Source organism: Indicator indicator, chromosome 12 (genome assembly GCF_027791375.1).
Source record: "Indicator indicator isolate 239-I01 chromosome 12, UM_Iind_1.1, whole genome shotgun sequence".
In the NCBI taxonomy this organism is placed as follows: Eukaryota; Metazoa; Chordata; class Aves; order Piciformes; family Indicatoridae; genus Indicator; species Indicator indicator.
The window spans coordinates 3,645,149-3,664,050 of record NC_072021.1 but is presented as its reverse complement, the minus strand read 5'-3'; the positions used below and the strand labels follow the sequence as shown (position 1 = coordinate 3,664,050).

At 46.2% G+C, this 18,902-nt stretch overlaps 1 protein-coding gene across 1 annotated transcript in view; it reads left to right on the top strand.

The window, feature by feature from the left end:
• MTDH (metadherin) overlaps positions 1 to 18,902 on the top strand; it is a 34,138-nt gene that overhangs the window by 13,671 nt on the left and 1,565 nt on the right. Inside the window, exons 3-12 of the mRNA XM_054385308.1 lie at positions 624 to 705; positions 1,021 to 1,200; positions 2,858 to 2,926; positions 4,538 to 4,789; positions 6,417 to 6,503; positions 8,201 to 8,293; positions 9,522 to 9,646; positions 10,891 to 11,010; positions 13,424 to 13,543; positions 17,684 to 17,840. Coding sequence (XP_054241283.1) covers positions 624 to 705; positions 1,021 to 1,200; positions 2,858 to 2,926; positions 4,538 to 4,789; positions 6,417 to 6,503; positions 8,201 to 8,293; positions 9,522 to 9,646; positions 10,891 to 11,010; positions 13,424 to 13,543; positions 17,684 to 17,840 — 1,285 coding nt within the window. The remainder of the gene's footprint in view (positions 1 to 623; positions 706 to 1,020; positions 1,201 to 2,857; positions 2,927 to 4,537; positions 4,790 to 6,416; positions 6,504 to 8,200; positions 8,294 to 9,521; positions 9,647 to 10,890; positions 11,011 to 13,423; positions 13,544 to 17,683; positions 17,841 to 18,902) is intronic.

The window sequence follows — 18,902 nt, the reverse complement described above, 5'->3', positions numbered from 1 at the left end:
TGCCTGCCAAACAGTTCATTACTCCAAGTGGGATGCCATCAGCAGAGCTTGTTTCATAGAATCATAGAATGGCTCAGGTTGGAAGGGACCTCAGAGATACCTGCTCCAGCCTCCCTGCCATGCACAGGGATGCCTCTCAACTAGACTTGGCTGTCCAAGGCCTCATCCAACCTGGCCTTGAAAATCCTAGAGAGGAGGCATCCACAACTCCCAGGCAGCCTATTCCAGAGTCTCGCCACCTTCCTGCTGAAGAAGACCTTCCTAAGCTCCAGTCTCACCCTGCTCTCCCTCAGCTTCAAACCATTCCCCCTTGTCCTGTCTCTAGACACCCTCAGGAAAAGTCCCTCTGCAGCCTTCCTGGAGGATCCCTTCAGCTATTGGAAGGCAGCTCTAAGGTCCCCCTGGAGTCTACTTTTCTCCAGACTGAACACCCCCAGCTCCCTCAGCCTCTCCTCACAGCAGAGCTGCTCCAGTCCCTCCTTTCAGGGGATTGGCCATGCAGAGGGTTGTGCAGGAAAATCTATTTCAATTTACTTTGAGCATGGGATGTTTCTAAGCCACTATGACACATGATCCCTTAGTTAATTAAATTTATTACTAATAATCTTCTATTTTTATTCCAGTCAAAGAAAAAAAAGAAATCAAAGGGAGATGCCAAAACGGTTCAAGATACATCACGTCTCGATGGAAAGGAAGTCGATGAAGGTACTAAACACACACACACATACACAATGCAATAAGACATCTTTTGCCTTAAATGCTGTGTAATATCTACTTGTGCTTCATAAAGAAATAGGAGAAAACTCATTTTGTCCTATTTATTTACTGAAGTTCCTCTGTGCAGCAAAGTGTTACCACGTTGCATCCAGAGAAACTCACCCTTGGCCAATCTTTCATGTTGTCGAATATGTTGAGGTTGGGTGAACCTAGATTCAGGTTTCAGCTTGATGCAAACCAAGCTAAAACCATTTCCTTGTTGCTGACTTATGTGGTGGTGTTCTGATTTGGGGTATGTTTTAGGAACCTGGGAAACAAAAATCAGTAACAGAGAGAAGCGCCAGCAGCGTAAGCGAGACAAGGTGCTGACCGACGGTGGCTCAGGAGAGCCAAATCTCCAGGGGGTGGAAAATGCAGTTACTGTATCCATTGAACAGCTGATGCCTGCACCATCACTTCCAGTTGGACTCAGGAAAAATAAAGGTATGATGGTCAACAGGTCTGTGAATGTGTTCTAGAAAGATCACAGAATCACAGAGTGGAAGGGACCTCCAGAGATCATCCAGCCCTCTGCAGTCAGCAGGGACATCCTCAACTAGATTAGGTTGCTTAGAGCCCTGTCCAGCCTCACCTTTAAATATCTCCATGGATGGGCCCCCAACCACCTCCCTGGGCAACCTGTTGCAGTGTTCCAGTACCCTCATGGTGCAGAACTTGTTTTTAACATCCAATCTAAATCTGCTCTTCTCTACTTTGAAGCCTTTGCCCCTCGTCCTAAGTAAAGATGACTTGAATGCTTAAGCAGTGACTCTGTTCTGGACGTGTGATTAGGTGTATTTGGAGTTGTAGCTCTTGAGGAAATTACTTCAAGCTGTGTAAAGGTACTTTCCATTGTACAAAACTCCCTCTTTTGAGCTGTGCTTTCAGGGTAGCTCAGAACAGAGTGTTCAGAGTAAGTGGCTGAGACATTGGCCTCCACTCTGCTACTCTGTCAGTAGCTGCACAGCTGCATGGGCATATCATAGAATCACCCGGGTTGGAAGGGACCTCCAAAGGTCATCTAGTCCAACCCTGCTGTGCTCAGCAGGGACATTATCAACTAGATCAGATTGCCCAGAGCCCTGTCAAGCCTCAACTTGAATATCTCCAGGGATAGGGCCTCAACCACCTCTCTGGGTAACCTGTTACAGTGTTCAACCACCCTCATTGCAGAGAACTTTTTCCTTGCATCCCTGTTCCTTCACTTATGCTCCACTGACTCTGCCCTTTCTGTTTCTGGAAACTTCAAAGATACCCTCAGCACTGCTGCAGGCAGCACCAACTTTTTGATTGCTTGCTTGTGGGAAGATTATGCCCATTAGTTCTCATTACAGGTCATTCACTGCTTAACATGTAGACCTGTTTTCTACAGATTTAGTAGTATCTGTAAAAAAAAAAAAAAAAGAAAAGTTAATAATAGAGGTGCACATCAGTTATTGCAGCTAAAGATTCAACTAAGAAATGTAGACTTCAGCTTCCATGGCTGCTAATGTTTAAGACAAAGAGTTGCATGGGCTGTTTCAAACCCTTTGTGGCCACAGGAGTTCTTATTTGGCTGCAGCTGAGAAATAGCTTAAGAATCTAAAAGAATCTGAAAATACAAATTGTTTAGCTCTGTGAATAGCTGTTACTACTGTAACCTCTTCAGCCAAGTCTTTTATGCATCCTATATCTTCTCTATCACTTTGTATTGAGCTAACCTTGAAAGAGCTCAGCTGTTACCTAGTGATGGGAGTCAGAAATAGAAATGCTTCCAAAATAATTAGAGCTGCCCTTGATTTGAAAATGGTAGCCTGAATTTTAGGTTTTTGCTCTCCATTCTTGAGGGAACTGCTTAGAGCTCTTTGAAATCTGCAATTACTTGGTTTATGGGCCCTGAATCAGTTTGGAGTTCATTCAGTCTGCAAAATAAACACAAATAATAAAACCTAGGGCATTTTAATTAAGTTTTCTGGAAATGTCTTCATTTGCTGAGGTATTGTTTTTTATATACTTTTTTTTTCCTTAAAACAGTCATGGGTACTCTTAGAAAATTTTTTTTTTTTACAGATGTTGCTAGTTGGAAGAATTTACTTGAGCTCTGTTTCCTCTTTTTAATCAGGTGATGCACTTCTGAATGCACAGGTTAGCAGCTCTAAACCTGCAAAGGGGGAGTCCTCAATTCCACAAGGTAAAAAGCTTTCATTATTAGGCATCCTAGGGAAGTAGAAAATTGCTTTACAGAAGTGAAAATACGGATTGTTGGTGCAGTTACTGATCTGAAACCTTGTGATGCAGCTGGCTTGTTTGGCTCTGCAGATGGGGCAATCCCAAGCACTGATACAGGCTGGGAAGGGACTGGCTTCAGAGCAGTCCTGAAGAAAAGGATTTGGGGGTGCTGATGGATGAGAAGCTCCACAGGTGCCAGCACTTGCAGCCCAGAAAGCCAAGCAGAGCCTGGGCTGCAGCAAGAGAAGTGTGGCCAGCAGGGCCAGGGAGGGGATTCTCCCCCTCTGCTCCACGCTGGGGAGACCACACCTGGAGCTCTGTGTCCAGTTCTGGAGCCCCTAGTACAGGAAAGATCTGGAGGTGCTGGAAGGTGTCCAGAGAAGGGCCAGGAGGATGAGCAGAGGGCTGGAGCTGCTCTGCTCTGGAGACAGCCTGAGAGAGTTGGGGTTGTGCAGTCTGGAGAAGAGAAGGCTCTGAGGAGACCTTCTTGTGGCCTTCCAGTATCTGCAGGGGGCTCCAAGAAAGCTGGGGAGGGACTTTTGAGGGTGTCAGGGAGTGATAGGACTGGGGGAAATGGATCCAAACTAGAGGAGGGGAGATTTAGATTGGATGTTAGGAAGAAATTCTTCCCCATGAGGGTGGTGAGGCACTGAAACAGGTTGCCCAGGGAGGTGGTAGAAGCCTCATCCCTGGAGGTTTTTGCAGCCAGGCTGGATGTGGCTCTGTGCAACTTGGTCTGGTGTGAGGTGGGCAGAGGTGTTGGAACTAGATGATCCTTGAGGTCCCTTCCAACCCTGACAATTCTATTCTTCTTTCTGATTCTATGTTACCCTTCTAAGCTGCAGTTCCTTCTTAAAAGGCTGAAACCAGTTTTCATGGTTACATGTTACATGTAGAAAAATAAATTAGTATCTAGAATTTTCAGGCAGGTCATCTATTATACAGATTATTGCTTATAGAACAGTGAAGCTTATTGCTGAGCTCCAGAATTCTTCATGCTAGTTTTTCAAACTTCACATTCATTAGCAAAAAAGTGAGTTTCTTCAAAGAAAAACTTAATATAATTGCAAAGAGCTCAGACACCTGTCCTGATGATTGCAATGTCTGCCCTTGTTTCAGGCTATGCACATGAATTCCTCCAGGTTGCTACATTCTCTTTTGAGAGGCATGCTTTAAATATATTCATCTGGAAAGTGGGAGACATCCACTGCTCTTCCCTCATCTACCCATTTGGTCATGGTTTCATAGAAGGCTATCAGATTAGTCAGGCAGGATCTCCCCTTGGTAAATCCATGTTGGCTACTCGTGATAACTTTCTTGTCATGGAAATGTGGGAGACAAGAAGGTTATCAGGAGACTCTTCAAGGTAATAGACAGATGGTGCCTATCATCTGAACTGGAAAGTCAGCTGAGACAGAGCAGCAGCTCTTTCATATCACCCTGATGTAGCAAAGCTGCTATTCATTCGTGCTTTATTTAATTTATTCTTTTTTGATTTTCAAATGTATGTGCACATAGGTGATGCTTTAATCCCTGATTTGAAATAATGCTTTCATTTATGCTTGTGTTCAAGTTTCTCCAGGGTTGAGTGAAAGCCATACGGTAAACGGAGGAAGCTGGAACGAAAAGTCAGTAAAAATCTCCTCCCAGATTGGTGTAGGGGAGGAGAAATGGACATCTGTTCCTTCAGCTGCAGCTGGGAAGAGGAAGGCTGAGCCACCAGCTTGGGGCCAGGACGCTGGGGATGCTAATGGCAATGGAAAGGACTGGGGTGTGACCCTGGTGGGCAGGCCCTGGAAAGAGCGTCCCCTGTTCACTCCTATGGGTAAGCTGTGCCAAAGGAGACTTGCTGCACTTAAGCACTTTTACAGAAAGGCATTTTTCAGTAGTGAAGCTCTTAAATAGCTTTGAGGTTATACCTTCTAAATGTCTTGGAGTGCTCCACTGAAATATCAGCTGAGTAGCTTCCAGTTTACTCTTAAGTTCTGAGAGCTTAACATCTCTGTCTCTGCTAACAGTTTCGCTGGGTTCTTAGGTTTAACTGGGATGAAAGTGTTTCTGTGAAGGGAGCTAGTCTTAAATATCAAACTGCTAAAATTCTTAGAGTCATAGAATCACCTGTGTTAGAAGGGACCTCCAAAGGTCATCCAGTCCAACCCCCCTGCAGTCAGCAGGGACATCCTCAACTACATAAGGTTGCCCAGAGCCCTGTTGATCTTCACCTCCAGGACTGGGGCCTCAACCACCTCTCTGGGCAACCTGTTCCAGTGCTCAACCACCCTCATGTAAAGAATTTTTCCCAACATCTAATCTAAATCTACCCTTTTCTAATTTCAGGCCATTGCCCCTAAGTCATTTACCAGGTCATTCTGAAGTGCAACTTCTTTTCAATGAATGTCTTAAAACCTAGGTCAACATAAGTCTGTTCTGATCCAGCACCATCAAATCAGCTGTGTTTATGAAAGATGTTTAGTCTCAGTTTGTTCAGCTCTTGTAACATTTAGTGTTACACTGTTTTCAGTGTTTCAAATTGGTTTTAGTCTTCTCCAGTACAATTTTTTTGCCTCAAGTACTGCCTCCAGTTCTGGTGTCCCCAACAGAAGAAGGACACAGAGCTGGTGGAGCAAGTCAAGAGGAGGTCACAAAGATGATCCAATGGCTGCAGCACATCTGCTAGGAGGATAGGCTGATGGAGCCTGGAGAAGAGAAGACTCCAGGGGGACCTTAGAGCTGCCTTCCAATAGCTGAAGGGATCCTACAGGAAGGCTGCAGAGGGACTTTTCCTAAAGGTGTCTAGAGACAGGACAAGGAGGAGTGGTTTGAAGCTGAGGCAGAGCAGGGTGAGACTGGAGCTGAGGAAGAAGTTCTTCATTCTGAGGGTGGTGACACTCTGGAATGGGCTGCCCAGGGAGGTCATGGATGCCTCCTTCCTGGGGGTGTTGGAGGCCAGATCGAATGAGGCTTTGAGCAGCTGAGTCTAGTTGAGAGGCATCCCTGGCCTTGCCAGGGAGGTTGGAGTAAATGATGGCTGAGGTCCCTTCCAGTCAGAGCCATTCTGTGATTTATCTCTGCAGAGTTTTCACAACTTTATTTTATAGGCAAGACAGTTTTCCTAATACAGCTTGTAACCCCTTCCCAGTTTTGTGCAAACACTTGCAGTGGAGTGTCCTGTCACCCATGCATGTTATGTTTCAGTTATTTGTCCCCCCTTAAATCAGCTTTCAGCTGAAGAAACCATCTCACATAACCTTGAGTCCTGCACACAGTCGCGTTTCTGTTGGCACTGATTGCCTGATGCCCTCTGCTGTGTGAAATGCTAACCTGGCTGGAAAGTCCACTGCTTTTTGACCATGTTCATAATTAATATTGCAGCAGTGTGAAGTGTTTGTTTGGGGGTTTTATTGTTGGTATGGGTTTTTTTCTTCTTTTTTAATTCTTCCCTTTCCTTGCAGCTGCTTGGAACATGGATACAAGGATTAATACCTCTGAACAGAATTCTACTTCTTTCTCTTCATTTGGATTAACTCCTGGGGTTTCTGGTATGTATGCCTCTCCAAAGATTTTTTCCAGTCCTTTTTTTTTCTCCACCAGGTGGGAAGAGATTTGCCAATTTTTATTAGTCTGCATCTTGTTGTTCTTTGATAATAGTACTGCTAACTGGAAAGAGATGGAAGAAGCCTTGAAAGCTTTTCTGTTAAGCTGAGATTTTGCAGTAAACTGTTTCAAATTGACAATCAAGGTGATGTTTGTTTGTTTATTTAGCCTTCCTGCTTGTGTGTTGTGTCTAAACAACAGGCACAAGAAATTGCTCACTCTTACGGTATCTCAAGTCAGAGATTCAAAAATTCCTTTCTAGTTAAGTCCTTTTACTCTGATCTTCTGGGAGATTTGTTATTTGCTGGTTGAGCTTTTCCCTTTCAAAAAACAGAAGCATTACTTTCAGAATATGTTCCAGAGGTAGTATTTGAAGTCTTGAGTCTTTTCCCTGATGGGTGAGAAAGCTGAACTCTGAGGTTTCGTTCTTTTGAAGGGTGAAATTGCTATCGAGTGCTGTCACAGAATTGTCAGGGTTGGAAGGGACCTCAAGGATCAGACAGTTCCAACCCCCCTGCCATGGGCAGGGACACCTCACACTACAGCAGGTTGCTCACAGCCACATCCAGCCTGGCTGCAAAAACCTCCAGGGATGAGGCTTCCACCACCTCCCTGGGCAACCTCTTCCAGTGTCTCACCACCCTCATGGGGAAGAATTTCTTCCTAACGTCCAATCTGAATCTCCCCATTTCTAGTTTTGTTCCACTCCCCCCAGTTCTATCACTCCCTGACACCCTCAAAAGTCCCTCCCCAACTTTCTTGTAGCCCCCTTGAGATACTGGAAGGCCACAAGAAGGTCTCCTCAGAGCCTTCTCTTCTCCAGACTGAACCACCCCAACTCTCTCACTCTGTGCTCATAGCAGAGGAGCTCCAGCCCTCTGATCATCCTCCTGGCCCTTCTCTGGATATGTTCCAGATCTTTCTTGTAATGGGAATCATGAGGTCTTCTGTTGAACTACTGGCATCAGTGCTACAGTGATGTATTAGAGAAAGAGATCATATGGCAGGTTTTCTGTTCTTGCTTTTTCTAGTTATCCCTCAAGCTCAGTGGGGCTGTTTTTATTTTGGGAGTAGATGGTGGTGTGCTTATGCACTTGGGCTGTGTTTACTTGTATTGCAATTTACAACCCTTTACCTGGGGAACTCATGCTCAGTGTGCTTCATTTATTTGTACACATCTATCTGAGCCAGACTAACAAAGAAGTTATAAACACCATGGTCTAGAGAAGGGCTAGAAGGATGATTGGAGGGCTGGAGCACCTCTCCCATGAGGACAGACAGAGAGAGCTGGGGTTGTTCAGTTTGGAGAAGAGGTGTGGGGTAACAATTTTACCACCCATAAAATTCCATGGTCTTGTTCAGCTTGAGGAGACTGCTGTAAGCCTTAAAGCCTGCTGTTGTTATTCACCCTTATCTTTTTTTTTTCCCATGTTCTTCTGAGTTAACTTTCTCAACCTTGTTCAGTACCCCTGTTTTCTGACTACATCTCATTTTCAAGACCCTTGCAGTTTCCCTATCCTGTGCAGTCCAGACTTCTTTTTCCTTGAACCTTCTGCCTTCCTTTCCTACTTTGATTCAAATGTCTTTACCCAAGAAAACCCGGGCAGCTTGTTCACTTACAACTTTCTTTCTTCCCTTCCAGGATCCAACAGTGAGACAGTTTCTCAGGCTGGTACTTCTGACTTTCAGTGGGATCATGCTCAACCCCCTGTCGATGACGAATGGTCTGGGTTAAGTATGTTCCTCTAAAATGTTCATGAAGAAAGCTTTGTTACTGTGGCTTTAAAGTGTTGTCACTGACACTAACTGCTTGTATGAGCTTAGCCAGTTGAGGAAAAAACCTGCAGTGTTCCACTTCTGGTTTTTTCAACCTGTCAGTTAGCTTGACAGGAAGAAATATTTTGAAAATTAAGGCAATGGTTAATTTTGACAGGCTCACAGGGTATTAGGGGACCTCTGGAGATCATTCAGTCCAACCCCCTGCCAGAGCAGGACCATAGAATCCAGCACAAGTTGCACAGAATCACATCCAGACAGGGCTGGAAAGTCTCCAGAGAACAACCTCTCTGGGCAGCCTGTTCCAGGGGTCTGTGACCCTCACAGTGAAGAAGTTCTTCCTCATGTTGAGGTGGAACCTCCTGTGCTGGAGTTTATATCTGCTGTCCCTTGTCCTATCCCAGGGCACAACTGAGCAGAGCCTGGCCCTGTCCCTTCCTTCCTGACCCCCAGCCCTCAGCTATTGATAGACATTGATCAGATCCCCTCTCAGTCTTCTCCTCTCCACACTAACCAGCCCCAGGGCTCTCAGCCTCTCCTCCCCAGGCAGTGCTCCAGTCCCTTCAGCATCTGTGCACTCCATTGTGTAATCTTGAGGAAAAGTTCTTGGATATTGAAACTTGGAAGTAAAAGAGAGCTCCTGCTCTTACAAGATAGTTCTAGTTTTTGCTAGAAAACCTTGGTCATCAGAGATCTTACTGCAAATGGTGAGGAAAATCTCCTGCAAGTCTGCAGAGGATGTATTTAGCAGATTGTGTTACAGTTTGCTTTGACAGGTTTGTAGCTGATCGAAAAACTTCACGTCATGCAACTTGTGTTTAGTCTGATTTGCTTGTTCCTTTAGCAGACATTAGAATGTTCTGTCATGTATAGAAAGCACTCAATTTACTTGAGAATTGTAGTAAAATTGGTGTTTCCTCTCCTCTTTCCCCTCCCTGCTGCTTTTAAAATACTCTTGTAGTTCTTACCACAAATCGCTCCCTACACAGGGCTGTGATATAAATAAAGTGAAAGCAATTCCTGTATGTTTACTGGGGAAACACCCTGAAGAAGGCTTTCAGCCTTAAATTCACCTCCTGAACTGTCTTGTAACCAGTATGTAGGGTTTTATTTAAAATCTCAAATTGCTCCTGAAAAGTAAGGAGACATTCCTGAAAAGTCTTTTTTTTTTTTTTTCATCTTTGTAGATGGACTTTCTTCAGCTGATCCCAGCTCTGACTGGAATGCACCAGCAGAAGAGTGGGGAAACTGGGTAGATGAAGAAAAAACTGCTTCTGTTCCTCAAGCTGAAGAGATATCTGATGTTCAGAAGGTAAAAGGTGATATTTTCTCCTTAGCTCCAAGACTTTGCCCTTACCATTGTTATTTCTTAAAGGAGCTTAATGCTGATGATAAAGGTAATCTCTCTTTGACACTGAGCAGAGGAGCACAACTCAAACGTGTACACAGAAAAGGAAAATGCTGAGCTTTGCTATTGAGAATGTGGAAGCCACTTAACTCCACCTCAAACCTCACCCTATCAATACAGACGAGAGGATCAGGTGATAGAAAGCAGCTCTGAGGGACAGAACTTGGGGGATGCTGGTGGATGAGAAGCTGGACATGAGCAGGCAGTGAGAGCTTGCAGCACAGAAGGCAAATCACAGTCTGGGCTGTATCCAAAGCAGCATTGCCAACAGATCCACAGAGGTGATTCTGACACTTTGCTCTGGTGAGACCTCACCTGGAGTGCTATGTACAGATCTGGAGCCCTCAGTACAGGGAGGACAGGGATCTGATGGAGAGGGTCCAGAGGAGGCCAGAAAAATGATCAGGGGGTTGGAGCAGCTCTGCTATGAGGACAGACTGAGGGAGCTGGGGGTGTTCAGCCTGGAGAAGAGAAGGCTCCAGGGAGACCTAATAGCAGCCTGCCAGGACCTGAAGGGGGCTACAGGAAGGCTGCAGAGAGACTGTTTGCAAAGGCCTGCAGGGACAGGATGAGGGCTAACGGTTTGAAACTAGAGAAGAGCAGATTGAGATTGGATGTGAGGAACATGCTCTTTATGAGGGTGGTAGAACACTGGAACAGGTTTCCCAAGGAGTGGTTGGGGCCCCATCCCTGGAGATATTCAAGGTGAGGCTTGACAGGGCTCTGGGCAACCTGAGCTAGTTGAGTCTGCCCCTGCTGACTGCAGAGGAGTTGGACTGGATGAGCTTTGGAGGTCCCTTCCAACCCAGTCCACTCTATGATTCTATGATAGTATGAGGCTCACTGTATCATCATAGGTTGAGAGAGGATTTAAATCTGTTTTCCTAAATGCTTCTTAATATTTCCCTGGATGCAAACCAGCATTTCCTGCTGCTTTCTTGCCTTTCTACTTCCCAGCTCCTATACCTCTGCTAGCAGATAGCATGGAAAGAATGTGGGCTTCTTAAAATGAGCTCAGCAGATAAGAGTTTGTTTATGATTTTTCTATGCAATTCAATTCCTTGTAGCTCTTAATTTTTTTTTAGTCTGTATAAAGGTGTGTTTCATGGACATCTGAAATGCTAAATCTCTTTTACTCCTACTTGAAGGCTTCAGATAACGAAAGAGAAAAAGCAGAGGCAGTTCTTCAGGGTACTACAAGTGGCAAATCCAAGAAAAAGAAGAAGAAAAAGAAGAAGCAAGGTGAAGAAGCTAACTCACCTGCACAGGTAAAAAAAAATCATCTGATTTTACCCTTTCTTTCCTTTCCCCCCCCCTTTTTTTTATTTCCATTCCCTTGTCTTTCTTTTCCCCCTTCTCCCTGTCTTTCTGTTCCCCCTTCTCCCTGTCTTTCTGTTCCCCCTTCTCCCTGTCTTTCTGTTCCCCCTTCTCCCTGTCTTTCTGTTCCCCCTTCTCCCTGTCTTTCTGTTCCCCCTTCTCCCTGTCTTTCTGTTCCCCCTTCTCCCTGTCTTTCTGTTCCCCCTTCTCCCTGTCTTTCTGGTCCCCCTTCTCCCTTCTCCCTGTCTTTCTGGTCCCCCTTCTCCCTTCTCCCTGTCTTTCTGTTCCCCCTTCTCCCTTCTCCCTGTCTTTCTGTTCCCCCTTCTCCCTTCTCCCTGTCTTTCTGTTCCCCCTTCTCCCTTCTCCCTGTCTTTCTGTTCCCCCTTCTCCCTTCTCCCTGTCTTTCTGTTCCCCCTTCTCCCTTCTCCCTGTCTTTCTGTTCCCCCTTCTCCCTTCTCCCTGTCTTTCTGTTCCCCCTTCTCCCTTCTCCCTGTCTTTCTGTTCCCCCTTCTCCCTTCTCCCTGTCTTTCTGTTCCCCCTTCTCCCTTCTCCCTGTCTTTCTGTTCCCCCTTCTCCCTTCTCCCTGTCTTTCTGTTCCCCCTTCTCCCTTCTCCCTGTCTTTCTGTTCCCCCTTCTCCCTTCTCCCTGTCTTTCTGTTCCCCCTTCTCCCTTCTCCCTGTCTTTCTGTTCCCCCTTCTCCCTTCTCCCTGTCTTTCTGTTCCCCCTTCTCCCTTCCCTGTCTTTCTGTTCCCCCTTCTCCCTTCCCTGTCTTTCTGTTCATTTTTCCTTTCCATCCTAACCAAAAATTACTTTAGGGAAATTAATTTCCTTATATCATTATGTCCTTATGTCTGCTGTTATTTCTGAAGAGTCCAAGTAGTATTTCCTTTGGTTTGAATTATTCCTATGTGGCTTGTGAATACAGTGTGGTTTTGCTGCCTTTATGGAAAATGTGAAATGTGTGGCAATTACTTATCCTGAATTAGTTATTTGCTATTAAATCAGGATTCTGTGCTGTAAAGCTGCTCCCAGGAGGAACTTTCCTGCCCATGGGAAGCCTTCTCCTCCTGTCCTATGAAAGACTCCTGCTTTGGTGACATACCTAGCTAGGAGAACAAGAGAAACTGAAGTTTCTTCTTAGGCTTAGAGCAGGTGAAATGGTACCAAAACCTCAGCTCAATGTGGGGAACTGCCCTGAGTCAGACTAGGATGACACAGTATTTGTAGAGGAGGCTGTTGGAGTTTTCTGGGTCACTTAAATAGCTTTCAAAGAATTACACTGAAACAGATCTGTTGTAAAAATAGCAAAAGCAGATTGCACTTCACTTGGCAAGGGAATAGGTTTGAAGAGATGAAAACAAGTGCTTTCCTAACAGGAAAAAAGGCTTTTAATAGCTCATGCTGAGCATATATCCTGCTCCTGCTTATAGTGGCAGCCATTCATCATTTGCATTCCTTACAAACGAGAGAGGGGAAAGTATCTCTGCAGCCATACTTGCCATGGGCAGGGACACCTCTCAAATAGACTCAGCTGCTCAAGGCCTCAGACAGCCTGGCCTTAAACACCCCCAGGGAAGAGGCATCCACAACCTCCTGTTCCTGAGTCTCACCACCCACCTAGTGAAGAACTTCTTCCTCAGCTCCAGTCTAACCCTGCTGAACCTCAGCTTCAAACCATTCCCCCTTGGCCTGTCTCTAGACACCCTTAGGAAAAGTCCCTTTGCAGCCTTCCTGTAGGATCCCTTCAGCTACTGGAAGGCAGCCCTAAGGTCACCCCAGAGCCTTCCCTTCTCCAGGCTGAACAACAGCAGAGCTGCTCCAGCCCTTGGATCATCTTTGTGGCCTCCTCTGGACTCCCTCCAGCAGCTCTGTGTCCTTCTTCTGCTGGGGACACCAGAACTGGAGGCAGGCTTGGAGGTGAGGTCTCAGCAGAGCAGAGCCAAGGGGCAGAATCCCCTCTCTTGCCCTGCTGCCCACACTCCTCTGGCTGCAGCCCAGCACACAGCTGCCTGCTGGGCTGCAGGAGGGCACTGCTGGCTCCTGGGGAGCTGCTCAGCAACCAACACCCCTAAGTTTCCTTCTTCAGAGCTGCTCTCATCCCACTCTGCACCCAGCCTGTAATCCAGAAGTTTAGTTAGTAAGTCACATGAAGAGTGCTGCTTTTTGTGCCTCATTGGGTTCTTTGGGTACTTTTGTATCATGTTCTATAAATACTGAGTTATTTTTTTAAAGCTAGAATCTCATAGCTATTGATGCCAATTATGACAACAAAACTTGATGTGCAGGGAAGAAGAGTCAGAACTTTACTGCAAACACAGGCTCTTTTTGTTTGTTTGTTTTTCCCTTCCCATTCCCCTTTTGTAGGACACTGAAGAACTGGACAGAGAAGCTGGAGAGCAATTTCAGGAGGATACCTCAAAAGTTCAACCACAGCAGGAAAGATCTTTTTCTCGGAAGACCATAAGTACTAGTGAACCAGCTAAGGTAGGGCTGCAAAACTGAGGTCATCTTACCAGTTCTGATTTGGAAGTGCTTAGAAGTCCCTTGAAACATTCATCAGGGTAGGTGAGGTTACAGTGGCAATCCTGCTTCAGCCTGGGTGTTTCTGAGTGTAAGGGTGAGAAGTGAAAAAACAAATGAGTATAAGTGAAGAGAAACTGAGAGCCCTGGGGCTGTTGAGTCTGGAGAAGAGAAGGCTGAGAGGGGATCTGATCAATGTCTATCAATAGCTGAGGGGTGGGGGTCAGGATGAAGGTGATGATCTCTTTTTTGGTGGTGCTCCAGGTACAAGTTGGAACACAGGAAGTTTCACCTCAACATGAAGAGAAACTTCTTTCCGGTGAGGGTGCCAGAGCCCTGGAGCAGGCTGCCCAGAGAGGTTGTAGAGTCTCCTTCTCTGGAGACTTTCAAAACCCATTTGGATGCCTTACTGTGTGACCTGCCCTATGTGATCCTGCTCTGGCAGGGGGCTGGACTGGATGATCTGTGGAGGTCCCATCCAACCCCTACCATTCTGTGATGGCTAAGTTGATCTAATAGGTGTCCCTACCCATAGCAGAGGGGTTGGAACTAGATGATCCTTGGAGGTCCCTTCCAACCCTAACAATTCTATGATTTTATAATTTTAGGTATAGATCAGTTAGGAGTTTTGCAAAGGATGTCTGCTCTGAAAAGTGTCATCTTCTAAACAAATACTCATGAACTGTCAAGGATTTTCTTATTTTTCTTATTATTCAGGCAAGAATTCCAAACTATGTAATCTGGCAACCTAAGAACTACTAAGTCTGAGCAAAAGTACATTTTGCTGTTTCATTGCAATAGGATGAAGTGTTACTCACTTCTTCTGTCTTCAATGCAGTCTAGATTTGATTTTTACTGGCTGTGTTAATGACTAAGAAAAGTTCTTCCAAACAATTCACCATTTGCTTCAGCTCACAGGTGAAACAAATACTCCAGAGAATGCAAGTTCCTTAAACCTTCTCCAGCTGGCAGAGATCTAAAATACAGTTACCTGCAAGCATCACACTGTAGGAAGAAGTAAAGTATTCCACATTTCTAGTGGTAGTGGCTTTGTGTTCCATAAAGTGAGATAACAGTTTGGTACCACAGGGATTTGTCAGACTCTTGAGTTTTTAATTGCTGAGCATTTGTTTTAACAGGTAACAGTTTCACAAGGGGCAGTGGTTTGATACTAGAGAAGAGGAGGTTTAGGTTGGATGTTCTGCACCATGAGGGAGGTGGAACACTACAACAGGTTACCCAGGGAGGTAGTTGAGGCACCATCCCTGGAGATACTCAGTGTCAGGCTTGACAAGTCTCTGAGCAACCTGCTCTAGTTGAGGATGTCCCTGCTGAGTGCAGTGGGGGTTGGACTTAGATGCCCTTTGGAGCTGCCTTCCAGCCTAACCCGTTCTGTGATTCATTAATGAATTGTAGAGTGATGCATACAGCTGTGTTCTCAAACAGGCTTCATTCAGGGTTTCAAGTTTCCCTTCTGAACAGAGTTGGTAACACAGAACATCTCAGCAAAAAGTAGGATCCAGTTCTTAGTGTTTGATGTTATTCCATTCCTCTCATCCAAAACAGAAATACAGGACTTGGAAGAAGGTCCACATCATGCTGTAACTGCATCATTACTTCATGTGCTTTCACATTCAAGCTCTAACATGTTTGTTAGTCACCCTGACACACCTCTGTGTCATCTTATTCTTGGGTTGTTCTCCCTGTGGGTGGAGAGTGATTCTGTCCTAACAAAACTATGATAGTGGGTGTTGTCTTCTTGGACTACTGCTTCAATTTCCACTTCTCCCTGGGAAGGGACTTTTTACAAGGTCTTGGTGAGAGGGAATGGATTGAAGCTTGAGGAGAAGAGATTGAGAATGAAGATTAGGAAGAAATTCTTTCCAGTGAGAGTGGTGAGACACTGGGCTTTTGACAAGGGCTTGCAGTGATAGGACAAGAGGGAATGGATTGAAGCATGAGGAGGGCAGATTTAGATTGGAGAGCAGGAAGAAGTTCTTTAGAGGGAGGGTGGTGAGACACTGGAATAGGTTGCCCAGGGAGGTTGTGGTGCCCCCTCCCTGGAGGTGTTCAGGACCAGGTTGGATGAGGCTCTGAGCAACCTGGGCTGGTGGGAGGTGTCCCTGCCCACGGCAGAGGAGTTGGAACTGGATGATCTTTAATGTTCCTTCCAACCCAACCCATTCTATGAATCTATGATGCCAGTGACCTGAATCAATCACCTTGCACAATTAAGAGCTTTAAGTCCCCTTTCTGTTTTGGAGGCCACATCAATTTTGTTAGATGTCTTTGTGTAGCTGCTGATTGCTAACCACTGGGCACCATTAGAACCATCTAAGTTTGGCTATCCTGTAGGATTTGCTCTAGAAGCATCTGTTACTTGCTGGCTATTCCTGCAGTGTTTCATAGAATCACAGAATGTTAGAGGCTGGAAGGGACCTCCAGAGATCATCCAGTCCAACCCCCTTGCCAAAAGCAGGATCACCCAGGATAGTCAGCACAGGAATGCATCCAGGTGGGTTTGGAAAGTCTCCAGAGAAGGAGACTCCACAACCTCTCTGGGCAGCCTGCTCCAGGGCTCTGGCACCCTCACTGTGCACCAAAAGAGCCTGGTCCCCTCCCCTTGACCCCCACCCCTCAGCTATTGACAGACATTGATCAGATCCCTCTCAGCCTTCTCTTCTGCAGACTAAACAGCCCCAGGGCTCTCAGTCTCTCTTCACAGGGGAGATGCTCAAGTCCCCTAAGCATCCTCCTGGCTCTCCCTTGGACTCTCTCCAGCAGGTCTCTGTCTCTCTTGAACTGGGGAGCCCCAAACTGGACACAGGATTGCAGCTGTGGTCTCAGCAGGGCAGAGCAGAGGGGCAGCAGAACCTCCCTAGCCCTGCTGGCCACACTTTCCTTGCTGCACCCCAGGATCCCATTGGCTCTCTTGGCCACAAGGGCACTTTGCTGTCCCATGCAGAACTTGCTGTCCACCAGCACTCCAAGGTCTTTCTCCATGGAGCTGCTCTCCAGCAGGGCAGCTCCTAACCTGTCCTGGTGCCTGCTGTTATTCCTCCCCAGCTGCAGGACCTGCACTTGTCCTTACTGAACTTGATGAGGTTTGCCTGCCCCCAGCTCTCAGCCTGTGCAGCTCTGGTTGGATGTCAGCACAGCCTGACAGGTGTCAGCCACCCCCAGTTTGGTATCATCAGAACTTGCTGAGGGTACTCTCAATGCCCTCTTCCAGGTCATTAGTAAAGCCAAAAAACATGTCCAGAGAAGGACCCTGAGGATGATCAGAGGGCTGGAGCTGCTCTGCTCTGGAGACAGACTGAGAGAGTTGGGGTTGTGCAGTCTGGAGAAGAGAAGGCTCTGAGGAGACCTTCTTGTGGCCTTCCAGTATCTGAAGGGGGCTCCAAGAAAGCTGGGGAGGGACTTTTGAGGGTGTCAGGGAGTGATAGGACTGGGGGGAATGGAGCAAAACTAGAAATGGGGAGATTCAGATTGGATGTTAGGAAGAAATTCTTCCCCATGAGGGTGGTGAGACACTGGCACAGGTTGCCCAGGGAGGAGGTGGAAGCCTCATCCTTGGAGGTTTTTGCAGCCAGGCTGGATGTGGCTGTGAGCAACCTGCTGTAGTGTGAGGTGTCCCTGGCCATGGCAGGGGGCTTGGAACTGGCTGATCCTTGAGGTCCCTTCCCACCCTGACAATTCTGTGATACTGAACAGAACTGGGCCCAGTACTGCAGTACTTCCTGGCTGCTCTTGCAAGTATCTGCAAACATAAAATTTTGATTTCTTCTGGGGTTTGAGTTGTGCATTTAAACCTGGACAGTTTGCAACCAATGGAAGCCTGTCACTGTCTATCATCTCTTCTGTGTTCTAGAATATTTATTGGAGTCTTAATGATTTCTTTTTAGGTTGTTCTCTCTTTTTTGTGTGTGTTTTGTTTCTTAAGAATTATCTGTGTGATTTCTTTGTGTGCAGCAAGAAGAGCTGGCACTAGATGGCAGTCAGATTCTTGAACATTTTGAAGGCTTTTAATATTGACTTCATTTTTTTTTCTTTTTTTGTTTTTAACAAACTTCTGGCTTTTTTCCCCCCCTGTTTTTCAAACAGCCTGAGGAGGCTCCTTCACTTGCTGTTTCTACTGAGCCATCTGTAATTGTATCAGAGAGTGATTCTGACAAGATCACTTCCCAAGTGCCACAGATGCTGCAACAGACAGATATTTCTAGTCCCAATATTAAGCAAAACAGTGTGCCTCCTCCACAGAGTAAGTATCACTCAATTCCTTTGTCTGAATTTGGGAGGATGTTTGCTTTTCCTGTAGGTTGGATCTAGTTGGAATGCTTGAAACGTGAGTATGTGATGTGTCCCCAGCAGGAGGAGGACCCAGAGCTGCTGGAGTGGGTCCAGAGGAGGCCACAAAGATGATCCAAGGGCTGGAGGAGCTCTGCTATGAGGACAGGCTGAGGACATCAGGGTTGTTCAGCATGGAGAACAGAAGGCTCTGGGGGGACCTTAGAGCTGCTTTCCAATAGCTGAAGGGATACTCCAGGAAGGCTGCAGAGGGACTTTTCCTGAGAGTGTCTAGAGACAGGACAAGGGGGAATGGTTTGAAGCTGAGGGGGAGAGCAGGGTGAGACTGGAGCTGAGGAAGAAGTTCTTCATTCTGGGGGTGGTGAGACTCTGGAACAGGCTGCCCACAGAGGCCGTGGATGCCTTATCCAACTGAGACCAGATTGGATGAGGCCTTGAGCAGCTGAGTCCAGTTGAGAGGCTCACCTGCCTGCATCCCTGGAGTAGATGATCACTGAGATCCATTCCAACCTGAGCCATTCTAGGACTGACTGAAAATGTCTGTTTGCCTTGATCAGTCCTTGACAGACATTTGGACATCCTCTTTGCCAGACTGCAGCTCCATGCTGTGACTAAGCAGTTCTGCCAACACTCTTTCAAATGCCTGCTTGCTAGCCATCAGTGGAACAGATGGATGCTAATCTAGCAGTTGATAGGATATTGAACTACCAGAAATCTGGGGAAAAAATACAACTCATTCAATTTTCAACCCACTGGGGATTTTTTTGACTTCTTAAATCATTAACAACCTTTTCTATATACTTCCATGAAATGTAGTAATCATGGAGGAAAAGAGTTGCTAATCTGGGAGCTATGCACTTTTGTTTGTTGTAACCTAACATACATCAGGCTGATCTTCTGCAGGTCTATTGCTTTGAAAAACCTGCTGTGCCCCAAGGTGTCAAATGTGTCCTCCATGGTACTGAGCAGAAGTCCTTGTATTGAAGTACTCACTTGGGGAGACAGACAAGTTGGA